The sequence below is a fragment of the Gopherus evgoodei genome, chromosome 2, assembly GCF_007399415.2.
Source record: "Gopherus evgoodei ecotype Sinaloan lineage chromosome 2, rGopEvg1_v1.p, whole genome shotgun sequence".
In the NCBI taxonomy this organism is placed as follows: domain Eukaryota; kingdom Metazoa; phylum Chordata; order Testudines; family Testudinidae; genus Gopherus; species Gopherus evgoodei.
The window spans coordinates 24,531,847-24,547,455 of record NC_044323.1 but is presented as its reverse complement, the minus strand read 5'-3'; the positions used below and the strand labels follow the sequence as shown (position 1 = coordinate 24,547,455).

Sequence of the window (15,609 nt, the reverse complement as noted above, 5' to 3'; positions counted from 1 at the left end):
CTTACCATTACTCAACCCTAGACCATGGAACTAGAGGGTGGACCCTTATTTGCTCCCAGGACTAAGAACTGTCATAAGTTATTAACTATGGTAACACTATGGTAATTCAGACATCTACAGATCTCATGCTCTTTGCTTTTATTCTCCATTGATCTCTTCGTTCTTCATTAGTATTTTATACCAATATTACAATTTTCAGCATTGGGCCCTTAACTCATGCAAGTAGTCTACCTGAGTTTGCAGGATCGGGCACCCTGTCTTTTATAACCCTCTGTCAATACACATGATATGGCTTGGGATAAACATGCCACGATAGGATAAGCATTAAAAATTTCTACTGAGAAAATGGTTATCAGTACATTATGAATCTTCATTTTACAGAAATCAATTTAAGTTTCATTTTAGAGTTATTACACAAACTCTAAAATTCTGGGGGAGGGGGTTGACTGAAAAAGGCTTGATATAAATAAATCTGTGGAAAAACTGAAGAACAGGTCCTGAAAATTCTACCATCCAGCTGCTAGGCACAAGTATAAAATAATTAAAAAAAAAAAAGGCGGCAAATAAAATCTCATTACCATGCAAAACTAGAACATACTCTCAAAACCTACAAAGTTTACTGAGCTGTCTAAGGTTAATCACTGTGCAAGTAATTACGTACACTACATGAGAGATCGTCCTGTAAAAGAGAACAGAAAGATTTTAAAGTAACAGGCTACTCCTACAGACATTTTCTGCTAATTAACAACCTACCGATTGTAACGAGATAGTAAAGACAATCCTACAGTGCAAGAGTTCTCTGTACAAATGAATTAATACTCAAAACTTAATAAATTACTCAAGAAACAAAATCTTCATCAAGAAGCTTAGACACTGAAAAATGTTTGTTTGTTTATTTTTCGCTAGAATACTACGGGTGATTCCGTTACCTAGTATACGGAGCAATGCTGATTTATACCAGCCAAGAATTATTATCTTACTACAGATTTTTTTAAGTTATTTTTCTTTCTGTAATAGGTCACTACATTATTATATTCTTGGCTTTTCTATTCTTGCTTCTTCCATTCCACCCTGTTCTTGTCTTTTCCCCCCAGTAAGTTTGACTAGTTTTCTGTGTGTGTTTGTTTTGATAATTATATAAACTCCTGTGACACAGTATATCAACATTTCATTTACATGTTTTCTCTTTAGTGAAAATCAGTTTTCTGGATATTTTTAAACTGCCAAGCACCTGAACAATTTAAATCCAAAACCTCTTAACACTTACAAAACAAAACCAAAAACATTTATTTGATCAAATCCTAACAGTTACAGGCCAACCTACAATACCCACTAATGCCATACAGAGCAAGACTATGGCCAAATTTTATATATATATTAGCCTAAAGCTAAACTCTTATGTTTAGGTATCTAAATAAATGGCCTGTTTTTCAAAGCTGCTGTTGCTGATCATCCATCAGCTTCCATTACGATCAACAGATTCTACTAAGTGCTTGGCACTCCTGAAAATCAGACCACTGATTTAGGCATCTAAATATGCACTTTGGAACCCGATTTAGGCTCCTATTTTTGATAATCTTGGACTTTATGCCTAAAGATTCCTCTGCCCTGTTTTTTCCCCTCTGCAATTTTATTTATTTCTAGTTTTAAAATGGTCTCTACTTGATATTTTTTGTTTCTTTCATTGCCTGATTTCCTTTAAAGCATAAGTTCTTCCTGGTTTTATCTATCTGCATGTTGCCATACTTTCTCTGTTCCTATATATGTATATAAAATCAATATTTTCTGTATTCATGTTTAAACTCTTAGCCAGTAGCTGAAAACGGCAATAATCTAAGCCAGAAAGTTTATACTCCAGCAATTCCATTTTTCCAAAGACTATGGAAAGTTCGGCATTTTCCTGTTATAAAATAAAGAGACCTGTGATCGAACTTAAAAATATAAAACCCATAGCTTTCTCAGAAGAAAAACCTAACAGGCTAACTAAACCCAATTCAGTGGAAGAGGGAAAGAAAGGAAGCACAACTACAAATCTAGCAGCATTAAGGGTTCGAGAGCCTAATCACACATTTCATGCAGAGAGAAAATTAGATGTAATGTTTCCAAAGCTCTGAGACTGCAGAACATATATGGCAGAAAACCTAAGTGGAGGAAGGGTTAGTAAACATTACAGAGAAGGCACTGCCAGCTAATGATACAGAGCTTAAGAATTCATGGAGAATCCTGACCCACATTCTGGGGATCTCAAGGCATCTAAGTAGAATACTTTCCTTGGTCTGTGGATATGATGCCACTGTTTGGCAGTCTGCAACTGCATCTGTAACACCACACCTCAGGGGTGGGTCCTCAGCAATGGGGTTTGAACCTGGGACCTCTGGCTCTATATGCATAGAGCCTCTACTGCCTGAGAAAAAAGTCTCATATCTGTTACCTTAGGCTGTATAAGACACAACCTCTTTGGCCCCACTACAACTACAGGGGAACAGAGCACCACACTCAATAATGTAGTATGGGAATATTTTTGCAAATTAAAATGGCATGTTTGGTTTGTACTATATGTGGAGATCATGATATTAGCTGTTCACAACATTTCTGGGTGGCCACCTGGTATGTGAATGTTCCCTAATTTTAACCTGATTTTATTTTCCAAAATGTCATATTCATATTGTTCTTCCATAAAAAATATAACTCATCCAATCAGGAAGAAGAAACAACAACAGGCAATTTAGGTGATTTATTCTACACCACAGATCACGAATAATGAAAACGGAATAGTCAAAATGAACAAACTGTGACTAGCCCACAGGCTGAAATCTGTTTACATAAACTGTTTGGTGAAAGCTTCTTAATAATGAATATACTGGTAGGAATCAACACTGGTTTATGAATAATTCACAAACTAGAGAAGAATCAGGGTTATTTTGCCACTAATCTATGCACAATGAATGGTTAGATCAGTCCCATGTGGCATACACAGCTGCTGACCCAACTCTACCTTCTAATCTTCTAGCCACACACACTGAGGTCTCACAAAGTGTTTCGCCCGTTGGATGCTGAGGTGAGGAATCCTCCTACCCAGTATCCTCTCCCCTTCCACCAAGACTTTCAGGCTCTTTTAAGTCTGAGTACTTTGCTTTTGCATCCTTCCATGCCACGCCACATAGGGCAGCAAAATGCGAAGACTATCACACAGATATACAGCAACAGGCACCATAGATAAACCCATGATAGGTAAGTTCCTTAGAAAGGAATTTCCTAGGAAGAATATTACTTGGCTTTAAAAGAGTATTACTCTATACCAATTTTATGATGAGAATCCAAGTGTCTCCTACCAAGCCTCTATCTTTCATTAAAGTTTTGATTTTAATTATATCAAATACAGTACAAGATTATTTTTAGAGAAACAGTTGTTAAATTCCAAACTGAAAATACTGTTTTAAGTTTCTTTGTTAAAATATTCCAGACAAAAATTATTCTGTGCACTAGATAGAAAAACAGAATGGCTCATTTAATTATTCATGCCGTATAACTTACCTTTGGAAGTTCTGTATCTGGTTTTCTGTGAGACAATAATTTGTAGGTGTTAAGGTTGTTTTCAAAGCTCCTAAAGAAGGAAAAATAATGTTTTCATTATGTAGTTTTTAAATGCTTTGAAAGATAATATGTGTTTTTGTAACTAATAAGGATCTCTTTACCTATGCGGTTTTGACAAGTTGCAAAATTTGGCACTCTGCATCCCAAATAGAAGCCACACACATTATAGACCCCAAAAAACCAGAGTTCTGATTTTACAGAGATGATTTAGAAAGATGAAAGGGGCTGTTAGTATTGTTCTCATTACCAGCTAGTATCAGACAAGGTCTCCGCTAAAAGCACATACAGGGTCATAATTTTTTTACAATCAGAAGTGATCCTTTTAGTGATGAAAGGAGGATCATTCTCCTATTGCTATTCACTTTTAGCCCTGAATATGCATGTATGGAAAGCAACAGGATAGCCAGACTTAACTGTCATACCAGAGAGGAGAAAATTTAACCCCAAACACTATTACATTTTCTACAAGAAAGTGGCAACAGGAAGCTACACTTTTACCCCTAACTGACATGAATGAGGGAGCAAGGTTGCCTCACAAAAACTGAAAGGCAAGATTCAAACTTACAGCAATTGAGCTGGTTCAGGAAGTGCCATTGACTAGGCAATGACCATTTCTAGTCTGCGGAAGAGAAAAGGAAACTAAGGATTTTAGTTTAGGAGATGCACGTTCTTCAGCAGAAGTTATTCTTCTGAGCTCGGTGAATTTTGTTATGGGATTGAGACTGATAGGTATGAACTCACCCTTCAGTAAACATAACTGTAAACATAAGCCCCAACTAAGACAAAAGGAGTGTCTGAACCTGCCCAAGAGCTTTTTCTGAGTATTTCTTTCAGAGATACAGCCTAATGGAGCAGCTGAAAGCACTGTTCCCAACCCTGGAAGAAATCTGAGGAGAAGGTTTGGGGTCAGGGATGCAGGCTGACTAACATGCTCTTCGTGCTGTGAGCAAAAGAAGCTGTTTCTGGCTATTTGATTCCTTTTGCATTCAAAGACACAGGATCTTGTAGGTTCTTTGTAAATAACCAAAATTACATCAAAGTAATACCTTTCTACCATCAATTCTATTCCCAGTTGGAACATCCACAGGCCCCAAACTGACTAGCTGCTCAGATCAAAAGGGCAACATTATTAAACTAAAGAGTAAATAATACCAAAGACAGCAACTCAAGTTACAGTTGCTGACCTTAAAAACTTTACAACATTATCTTTGCAACTACCAGAAATTAATATGACTTAGTATGGGGAATGCCTAGGGAGTATACTGTGGTAATACTATTTATTTACAAAAACTATTGACAAGTATTAAAGATGATATTGACTATATCTTACTCTCTAAAGTGCTAATTCTCATTATATATAAATTTACAAGTGAATATACTGACTTACATAAGGAAACACATTTTGATCAGGTAGTATTCACCCACTTTAACCAAAATCACAGAGACTTTCTAAATTCAGACACTTAACAGGAATCACATTGTTTGTTTGTAACGTTAAATCACAGATGCAAAACATTTTAAAAACTGGAAAGATGAAAAATCTGAAAATAACAAAGTATTTAAAGTAACAGTGAGAATCTCACTAAAATCCTTCTAAAATTTAACAGGCAAAGTAGTATTACAGATAGGGAAGAATGTGTTTTGTCATTAAACAACTTGAAGCAATAATTGATTTGTTTCTCTCATACTAACTTTCACAAATCCTTAATAGAGTTGCTCTGTTTTCACAGCGATCTAATGCAGTGCTTATAAAACAGGCACTTTTAGTAGGCCTGCCCATGCTAATACACTATGTACTTGGTTCCAAATTTTATGCATAAGCAAACACATTCAGTCATTAGCGTTATCAGTCACCCCAGATAAACAATCCTGTTGACTCATTTCTGCTTGAATTGTAGACTTACATCAGGATCGAAGTCTATGTTAAAGTCTTAAGGCAAGCTGCAGTTAATTATTGTTTCCTATCTTTGAAAATTATAGGAATATCAACTTTTATTACTGTCCTTTCTAGGAAATCTCTGAAACCTCCTCTACCACTGTTACTGGAAATATAATTAACTACATTATTTAAAATAAAATAGCCAGAGTTATTGTAACCCACATGCCTGGTACTGCAGCATTTGACTTTGTTTCTCTTAGTAGGGGAAGAGAAGTAGTGGAGAAGAGACCTAGATCTTGGCTGGATATTCTGTCTCTGCACACATGCAGAGAGCAGGACGGGGCAGTTCAGTTAGAAGGGCATAGAAACTGTAGAACAGGGTGTGGGAGTTAAACTAACATGCTCAGGAGCTGGTTCCGAGGCTCTGTAGGAAGCTCTCATTGTGGGCAACCAACTGGGCAGGTCATACTCTAGTCACCCTCTGAGAACTGGGCCAGTCAGAGTGCAAGGGAGGGAAAGGTTATCAGTATAGGAGTTAAAGACAGCCCTGTGGACTCAGTGGCTGATTGACACAGGACCAAGTGATGCATCTGCCATGTGGACTGAGTTCCAATCCCTGTGCCACTTTGGATACAAGATACTGTTTCACCAAGGACTGAGAGGACTGGTCAGCTGCTAACCTGAGGGCTGCAGTCCTGCTAGCTGTGGAGATCCACGGACTGTTTGTTTGCTGACAGGGTTCAGAAGTATTTTAAAGGACTGAGATGCTGCTATTTTTCAGGCTCTGCAGAGTCCAGGTGACACACACAACAAACCATAGTCACACCATAAAGACTGAAAAATCATCTCTGAGAGAAGATCAGAGCAGAAAGTGTTTTGATGTGTGCTAACGAACAGAAAATGTTATGCTGAAACCTTATATTTGAATGTTTGTAACAGAAACAAAAGGGGGAAGGTCTGTATAAGGAACGCCAGCAGATTTACTGTCTCAGAGATTTTGCTTAAAAGTTATTCATAGTATTCCAAATACTATTTATCACATTTTATCCTATTTCAAGTGTGTTTTGTGCGCATTAAATGTTTGCTTAACTAAGAAAGTGTGGTGCTCTCTTTGAAATTGATTGGGGAATATTACCATCTATTTAGCAGAGTCTTACATACAATAGTCCTGAGGTGTAACTCTGCGTAATGCTTTCTGAAAAATCCTATAAAGACTGAACTCTTGCCTATGCTTCAGCAAAACATTAAGCTGAGGTGCAGTTGGAAGGGGAATGGATAGTTATGCAGAATAATGCATGAGCATCCCCAGGCCCCACAACATTAACGGGAAGGCAAAGCAGTTCAGTATCTACTAAAGCAGACAGATGGGTGTGATTTGATGTGTCGTACCTTCCACGAAGTCTCACAGCCTCACAAAACTTTCTTTCATCCATTGCTTTCTGTACTTCTTGAGTCTTAAAAATTAATGAAAAGAGTAGAATAAAAGGTTAGTAAACTAAGGACTGTACTGTAAATGGATCTGTTCTGAAACAGCACTGGTATTTGGAATCCTGAAAGGACAATCTGTTGTTTGATTTGTTCTCTGTTGTGACCTGCATCACACTTGCATTCTTATATTTTTCTTTCCATTTCTATAGAGAACAAGCAGGTTTGAGGGTGGGAGAGGGAAGATTGGCACCTAAAAGGGCCACAGAGGGAGAATTTTTTTTTTAATTTAAATTGGGATAAACACTGAATAATTTTGGAGGACACCAGATTAATACAAATGAGCTATAAACGATGGAGACTTTGTAATCAAAGAGACAAGGTGCAAAATGAAAGATTCAGATGAAACTGAAAAACAATACTACTTTCCATATCTGAAAAAAAGCAGCAATGTTTCTTTGTTGGATAGCATTTATCAGTGATTATCCTAAAACAACTGCATAGTAATTACACACAGCAATGGCACAAGAACAGATCATTATTAGCAAGTTAAGTGTTCCATTCATGTGTTATAACTAATAGCAGACCATTGATTGTTAGAGCACTTTGTTATAGTTAATGAATAAGTGTAAACTGGCTCTTCTCCCGGAACTCACCATCTGCACACACTCCATTAAAGGCAGACGGACAGCTTGATTCCCAGACAAGGACACAACACAAGCAGGAGTATCTGGTGTAGCCTCTAGAAGGGCCAGGACAGCTTCCACGCCCATACGACTTGCCTGAAAATAAAATATATAGAGAGATGTCTCTGTATTTGGGGATGTACTCAGTATTAAAAGGAGTAAATTAGTTGGCTCCCACCACAGAAACAGGGAAGTACCTGAGATTTCTCTTTACATCATTAAAACAATCACTCCTTGATAACTGTGATCACAGCTGGTTATGTTTAGTGTACTGTGACCCACAAGACAAGTAAGACTGCTCTCACGGCTGGCTTGTCAAGCCCACTGCACAGTCAGGTTTTGATCAGAGCTCTTCTAAAGGAAATAGGATTACTAGTAAATATGATTATTAATAAATATATTACAGTGAAGGTCACTCTTTTTTAAATCTCCCCACCTACTTACATGGCCTCCATATACAGCACTTATCACTAGTTACTGACCATGTATATGTGCATGCTCTCTGCAAATCCACAAAATATATCTTTCATTAATTTAAGTTGGTGATTTGATATTCAGCACTGCAAGGATGTGCAAGGCAGTCTAAAGCCAGGTGTACACTAGAAACTTTTGCCAGTATAGTAATGCTTCTGTGTAGTGTGATTATTTTTATGACATTTATATACCAGCACTACCCCTAGTGTAGCTGCAGTTGTACTGGCAAAAAAAAACCCTCTTTAACCAGCAATGCTTATTTCATTTGGGGAACTGGTATAAACTATACTAGCAAGAGCACTTTTTTTATTTTTTACCATATAAACTGTGTCTATGCTAGGAGAGTTTGTCCGTATGGCTATACTGCTATAGCTATACCAGCAAACACTCCCTAGTGGAGACAAGGTCTTACACTTTGTCACCCCAATTCTAAGTGATTAATATGCATGTGTATAGGATTTTGCTGTACATAATCCATATTTTTGTGTAACTACCAGTTACTGAGTGCTAAACCTGGCTCTGCCAGTCTCTGTATGTTGCCTGGGGGAAAACCGCATTACTATTCTGTTGCTTGAGTTGGGGACAATAATTATATTTGGCTACTTCACAAAAGTATTGAGGGTATTAACTGATTTTTATAAATGATTCAAAATTCTAGAATGAAAATGTATGCATAAGTGGAAGCATATTGCTACTACTGTTGCAACATGCACTCTTCCAGGTTTGCAGACAGACATATGTTATCACTATAGGTTCACTCACCAAAATTCTATCAAAAGCTGAAGGGGTACCACCTCTTTGAACATGACCCAGGATAGTCACACGAGTGTCAAATCCCAGCTGCTGAACCACAAGCTTCAAAGAATTTCAAAGTGTAAATGAGAAATATAAAATACCAGTCTTACTATGGTAGTTATATAGTGTGCACATATTGGGAATACTGTAATATTATACTGTATATAATATAAACGTTCACATATCAACAATGGTGACACAACTAAGGAATTTACTTAAGTCTCTTTGCGTCTAGGTTAGGAAAACTAATCTCCAGACTCCTACTGTGAAGGAAGGAATGTTCAGTTTAATAATGGTAAAGAAGTTGTTTTGGCTACAATACTTTAAGTAGAGACACACATACTGATGTCATTTATTTAGTAATAAACGAGCACTTAGAAAAACAGTCCTTAACCTTATAAAAAAGGTTTAAACATCACAATTAGGAGTCTGGAAAAAATAATCTACTGCAATAGGGTTTCTTTATAGCCATATTATAAATATACAATACTAAATATCTTGGAGTAATTGTGCAATTAAAGCCCCAGTGAAGGCATATACAGATTTTCTGATTCACTGTCTTTGGCTGATGTCCATGAACAAAAGGAGGTGTAACGATTTGTTCCAGAAACTTTGGGATCCCCCAAACTAAAAATGTTGGTTTTATCCCTCTCAGTAACAGTAAAATTTGTCCAGTTTAATAGCCTGATGTTTTTCTTAGGAAAAATCATAGAGAATGAAATAATTTTATACTGAAAAAAGTGCACAAAGAGACACAAAAGAAAAACCTATACAGTTATTTACTGTCTCCAGCTACATTTTATTTTCAGTCCATTTATTCATAAGTAAAGTACAAGTCCAGGATCACTAAAATAGGAACATTCATCAAAATCTCCTCTGCTACAGAATAAAGTTAGAATGTAAGCAAACATAAATAAGTACTGAATACTTTCCCCTCTCCTACAAGGCCAGCAAGGAGATGTCTAAACACCTTACTCTCTCTCCCAAAGAGTTACATTCCTGTTATTTACAGCTTCCTGGATATTTTAACAGACTGAAGTCTGTGTAACAAGCAAGTAGTGTTTCTCTCTGTAAATAACAAGATGAGTAACAACTATTTTGCACACTTTTACTTAAAACCTTAATCGGTGCAACTAATTTGTAGTTTTTTTAATGAAGTACAATTCTATATTGATAAGTCAACGACTACTTCATTATTTTAGTGCTCCTGAAAAGTGCCAGACTGACAGCTATGGAGAACAAAGTGCTGTAATCACAGAACAGGTGAAGCATGAGCAGTGTCAGCTCAAGTTTCCCGGCACCATTCTGTCAATGAATGTGTTCCAAAACTTGTTTCCAAAAAGGACTATTTCCAAGCATGAGAGGGTAATTCCACTCTCAGTGCCTGTTTAATCCTCGGCCTTGGTGAAATTTCCCCAAATGTTTCCTTTACTGGTAAATTGTGATGATAAGGGCATCATTAGTCCAGCAGGAACTTGACAGACGGTCACTTGATTTCCACAAGGACCACCAGATACCATCATATAATAATTAATGATCTGAGACAAATTTAAGCAGATCTAAGTCTCCAAAAATATCGCTTCATTGGCTGCCCTCTAATTTACAAAAAAATAGGTCCCAATCCAAATTCATTGAAACTAATTGAAAGATTCCCCTTTATCTCAATGAGCTCTGGATTAAGTCCACAAAGCAGAAGCATAAAAATGCAACTGGCAAGTACTGTAAAAGGCTGTTTTACCAGAATGCTTGTGGAAATTCTAGTTATAGCAGTGGAAAGGGAACTACACTAAATTATACCCACAGCAGAAACTGCATTACAATGAGGTTCAATACTTACATCCTTAACTTTTTCTGAAGTTATAGGTTTGTTGTGAGAATCAATGGCACCTTCTGCCACAATTATTATATTCAGCCTTTTCTTTCGCGCACGGTTCTATGAGAAGAAAAACATTGGATATTGAAAAAGGCCTGAAACAAGATATGACATTAAAAAAGAGTTTTGAAAACAAACTACTGTATATTAAACTCCAGTGACTAGAAACTTTTCCTTTGGATAATTTACCAAAGATATTTGTAGCTCAACTAAACCAGTCGAAAAGGAGAGACAGACATCTGTATACAGTAGAACATCAGAGTTACAAAGACCTCAGGAATGGAAGTTGTTCGTAACTCTGAACAAAACATTATGGTTGTTCTTTCAAAAATTCACAACTGAACATTGACTTATTACAGCTTTGAAACTTTACGATGCAGAAGAAAAATGCTGCTTTTAAACCATCTAAATGAAACAAGCACAGAAACAGTTTCTATACCCTGTCAAACTTTGTTAAACTTTCCTTTATTTTTTAGTAGTTTACATTTTACACAGTACTGTACTGTATTTGCTTTTTGGCTTTTTATTCTGCTGCTGCCTGATTGTGTACTTCAGTTCCAAATGAGGTGTGTGGTTGACTGGTCAGTTCGTAACTCTGAGATTCTACTTTATTTGCCTGGTTATTAACTTAGTGTTGTCAAAATGTGTTGTGCTGTACAGGACATAATTTCAACACTGCTCATATCCTGGAGATCTTTCATTCCCGTAGACTCACACAAGAAGAAAACAAACTGGGAGACCAAGAGGAATGCATCAGTTTAGATTCTTACTACTATAAATATACTTACTCTGGTATTTTTCATTTTTACTTTTACAAGCCCTATAGAAGAAGCGGTTTTATTTTTCTTTCAAGATTTCAGAGTTAATCTGCCTTATATGTTTCTAATATCAGCAAAGAAAACAGTTAATTGCTGGAAAGGTCTTCCCTTTAAAAACGTTCTGCTAGCTAAACTGGTGATTTCAAAGAGATAGGAATACTATTCTAGTTTTGTAAGTTTTGTAGTGTATGCTGTCCGCATGCTAATGCACTACTACGTGTTTGAAAGCGCTCACATAATTCCACTTTTATATTAGATTATGTCAATGCTCTTTGAAATAATACACATGTAGAAAAGTTTCTGGGGCAAAATTACAAACCAGAAAACAGATCCACTATGGCTATGTTTGCGGGACCCATGGCAGCCCTAGAGGGAATCTAACTGTGCTTCAAACAGCTGGAGAATGCAGGAATAGAGGCTTTTAGGACTAAATAGTTCTACTACCAAAATCAATAGCAAAAATTTGATTGAATCCTACTGGACAGGATCTGGCCCATATCATTTATGTTGCTAGGCACCGCTTTTCAGATGTGAGCGTCACATGGCATACAGAATGTTCATGATGCAGTTACAGATTACCTCAGAAAGCTTAACACACATCTGATCCTCCCATCCTTCTTCTGGGGGGTATTCCGGAATAAATACCCAATCTGCACCACAAGCTAATGCACTAACAAGAGCTAGATACCTAGTAAGCACACATTAAAAAAAAAAAAGCACAAATAAGAAGACAATTAAACTTCAAAACTTTGGGGTTTTTTTATAATTAAATTTTACTAGACACAAACTTGTAACAACAGTACATACCCACAGTGTCTTCCCATAACTTCTAGAACAAAGGTCCTCTGATGGCTATAAAATGATAAGAGACATCAACAACATTATTGCAATTGAAAGACCCAATCCAAATCCGACTGAAGTCAATGGGAGCTGGGATCAGTCCCTTACACCAAGAATAACACAGTAAACTCAGAAGTAAAAGTATTACCATTTGTCTGATGGGGGAAGGGAGGAATTAGTCCTTGAGTGTTCAATATTGTACCCTTTTTAAAACTTTTCACATCCAGATGTTACCCAGATGCAAGCTGTGCTCAGTAAGGAATATACAGAATGACTGGTGACTACAAGGAGCGACAGGAGAGGGGGAGGGGGCTAAGGTTTCAGTGCAATGCAATAAATATTGCTTTAATTATTTTTCATCCACTGTACATGCAAACCAGTTTTTTTTTATTGTAGTGGTGCTCTGAAATACATGGATTTATTTTTGTAAGAGACCAAAACTTTGCATAACAAATATGTAAAAAAATAAAAATAAATAAAGGGTGAAAGAATATTTAATCCATCAATCACTTCAGGAATTGTAACCATTTGGCTTTTAATAATTCCATTGATTACCAGGCTAACTGTAAAACCAGCATGGTCATTGCTTTATTTGTCAAGAGTGAAACTGAATCAAGTATCTATGTTTTTCCAAATGTATTTCTGAAGCACGAAATACCAATGCGTAAGTAGGAGATACTAAAAAAGAAAGCCAAGCTTTAGTGCACCTGCCCCTTTGGCTAAAGTTAGTATACTTTTGCCTTCTGTATATTCTTGCCTACTTGTCTGACGAAGTGAGAAATATCAGTCAAAGTGCCAACATAGCTGAGCTGTAACTATGTATCTTTTCTCACCAGTTCAGAAAAGTCTTTTCCAGAGCTTCAGTTTCCTTAGGGTGAAATTCATCCCTGTGCAGAGAATCACCACCAGGCCTCTGTGCAGAGGAGGGATTTAATTAGCGCACAGGGCCTTGTGCTGCTCTGTACAGGAGTGAATTTCACTCTTTCGCCTACCTTCATGCCTCCAGCTTCCATCCCGGGCACATCACATGATCCATTGTCTACAGCCAAGCACTGAGGTACAATCGCATCTGCTCTAACCCCTCAGAGACCAACACCTACAAAATCTCCACCAAGCATTCTCAAAACTACAATACCAGCACAAGGAAATAAGGAAACAGATCAACAGAGCCAGATGTGTACCCAGAAGCCTCCTACTGCAAGACAAACCCAAGAAAGAAACCAACAGGACTCCACTGGCCATCACATACAGTCCCAGCTAAAACCCCTCCAACGCATCATCAGAGATCTACAACCCATCCTGGACAATGACCCCACACTTTCACAGGCCTTGGGTGGCAGGCCAGACCTCGCCCACAGACAACCTGCCAATCTGAAACATATTCTCACCAGTAACTGCACACCGCACCATAGGAACTCTAGCTCAGGAACCAATCCATGCAACAAACCTCAATGCCAACTCTGCCCACATATCTACACCAGCGACACCATCACAGGACCTAACCAGATCAGCCACACCATCACCGGTTCATTCACCTGCATGTCCACCAATGTAATATATGCCATCATATGCCAGCAATGCCCCTCTGCTATGTACATCGGCCAAACTGGACAGTCTCTACGGAAAAGGATAAATGGACACAAATCAGATATTAGGAATGGCAATATACAAAAACCTGTAGGAGAACACTTCAACCTCCCTGGCCACACTACAGTAGACCTTAAGGTGGCCATCCTGCAGCAAAAAAAACTTCAGGACCAGACTTCAAAGAGAAACTGCTCAGCTTCAGTTCATCTGCAAATTTGACACCATCAGCTCAGGATTAAACAAAGACTGTGAATGGCTTGCCAACTACAGAACCAGTTTCTCCCCCCTTGGTTTTCACACCTCAACTGCTAGAACAGGGCCTCATCCTCCCTGATTGAAGTAACCTCATTATCTCTAGCTTGCTTGCATATATATACCTGCCTCTGGAAATTTCCACTACATGCATCTGACGAAGTGGGTATTCACCCACGAAAGCTCATGCTCCAAAATGTCTGTTAGTCTATAAGGTGCCACAGGATTCTTTGCTACTCTTAAAAAGTTTTGTGATGCTGAATATAGTAAGGTGATGGACAAATGGAAATTGGATTAACATATCAACTTTTTGCCTCTGGAGATCTGAGTTTAACTCCTGCTCCGGTCTGACTCTCATTGTTTTCCCTGATGGACGTTTGTTCATATCTCAAAGGCACCCCAGATTTTGGAACAGAGTGCAGCCTGACTGTATCCTGTGATCAAGACAGACCCAGGACTGAAATAAGGTATTGCTGCATTTTAGGATGGAGGTTCCCACTGCACAATCATTGCCCAGATTACATTGTATTCTCCCCAAAGTTATAAGCCTCTTTCTTTCGTCATCGTTCATATTTTAATTAGAAAGTTACAAGGGAAAACAGAAAGTATATTTGCACAATTCAATCCGGTTAGCAAAATAAAAGGATTACATTTACAAACACAAAACACACATAAAAATGCTCCCTGTCCATGTTTGATCTCTCTCTCAAACCATCCTCACCCCAATTCCCTCCCACAACACACAAACCAATTCAAGAGGTAAAGGGTTAACTTTTACTCGCAATGTAATTCTAGGTCTATGCAGTCTAAGAACTTTACATCACATTAGTTCATATATACGAAGTATTCTATGACAACTAAATGATAAATATGCCTGATTTTACCACTGGGAAAAACTTAATATTTTAAACTCTCGTGTATTCCCACATGCATCCTGTTACCTTTGAGCAGTGGTCATGATGGCATCCACAACTTCAATGATTCTGTGCAAGGCTGAGTCAGTACCAATGGTCATATCCGTGCCACAGAAGTCATTATCTATGGATCCAACCATCCCCACAATGTTGAGGTAAACATATTTCTTCACAGCTTCTTCTTCAATCTTGCCTGCAGAGAAATAGCCGCAAAACCGTCTATTAACAAAAGCCAGCCACATGAGATGAAGCAAAATCAGATTGTAGCTGCAATGTATCAATTTAGGGGGGTTTTTTTGGTAAGAGTTAAAATTTCTAAAATAAAAAATATATTTCCTTAGGGAAAAGGTTAGCCAAAGCTAAAAAGCTGAATAAAACTTCTTGCAGCAAGAGGACAGGACAGCTTTTCTTTAAGATCAAGGGTCTTTTGGAACAAACCAAAAGCACTTCATCTCACCGAAAGATTTGCTAG

At 37.7% G+C, this 15,609-nt stretch overlaps 1 protein-coding gene across 1 annotated transcript in view; it reads right to left on the bottom strand.

Annotated features, from left to right (window-relative positions):
- The window catches only part of PFKP (phosphofructokinase, platelet), an 80,729-nt gene that overhangs the window by 32,657 nt on the left and 32,463 nt on the right, over window positions 1-15,609 (bottom strand). The window contains 9 exon segments of the mRNA XM_030550142.1: window positions 662-679; window positions 3,535-3,604; window positions 6,863-6,927; window positions 7,555-7,680; window positions 8,821-8,913; window positions 10,691-10,786; window positions 12,124-12,232; window positions 12,352-12,396; window positions 15,165-15,330. Of these exon segments, the coding sequence (XP_030406002.1) occupies window positions 662-679; window positions 3,535-3,604; window positions 6,863-6,927; window positions 7,555-7,680; window positions 8,821-8,913; window positions 10,691-10,786; window positions 12,124-12,232; window positions 12,352-12,396; window positions 15,165-15,330 (788 nt within the window).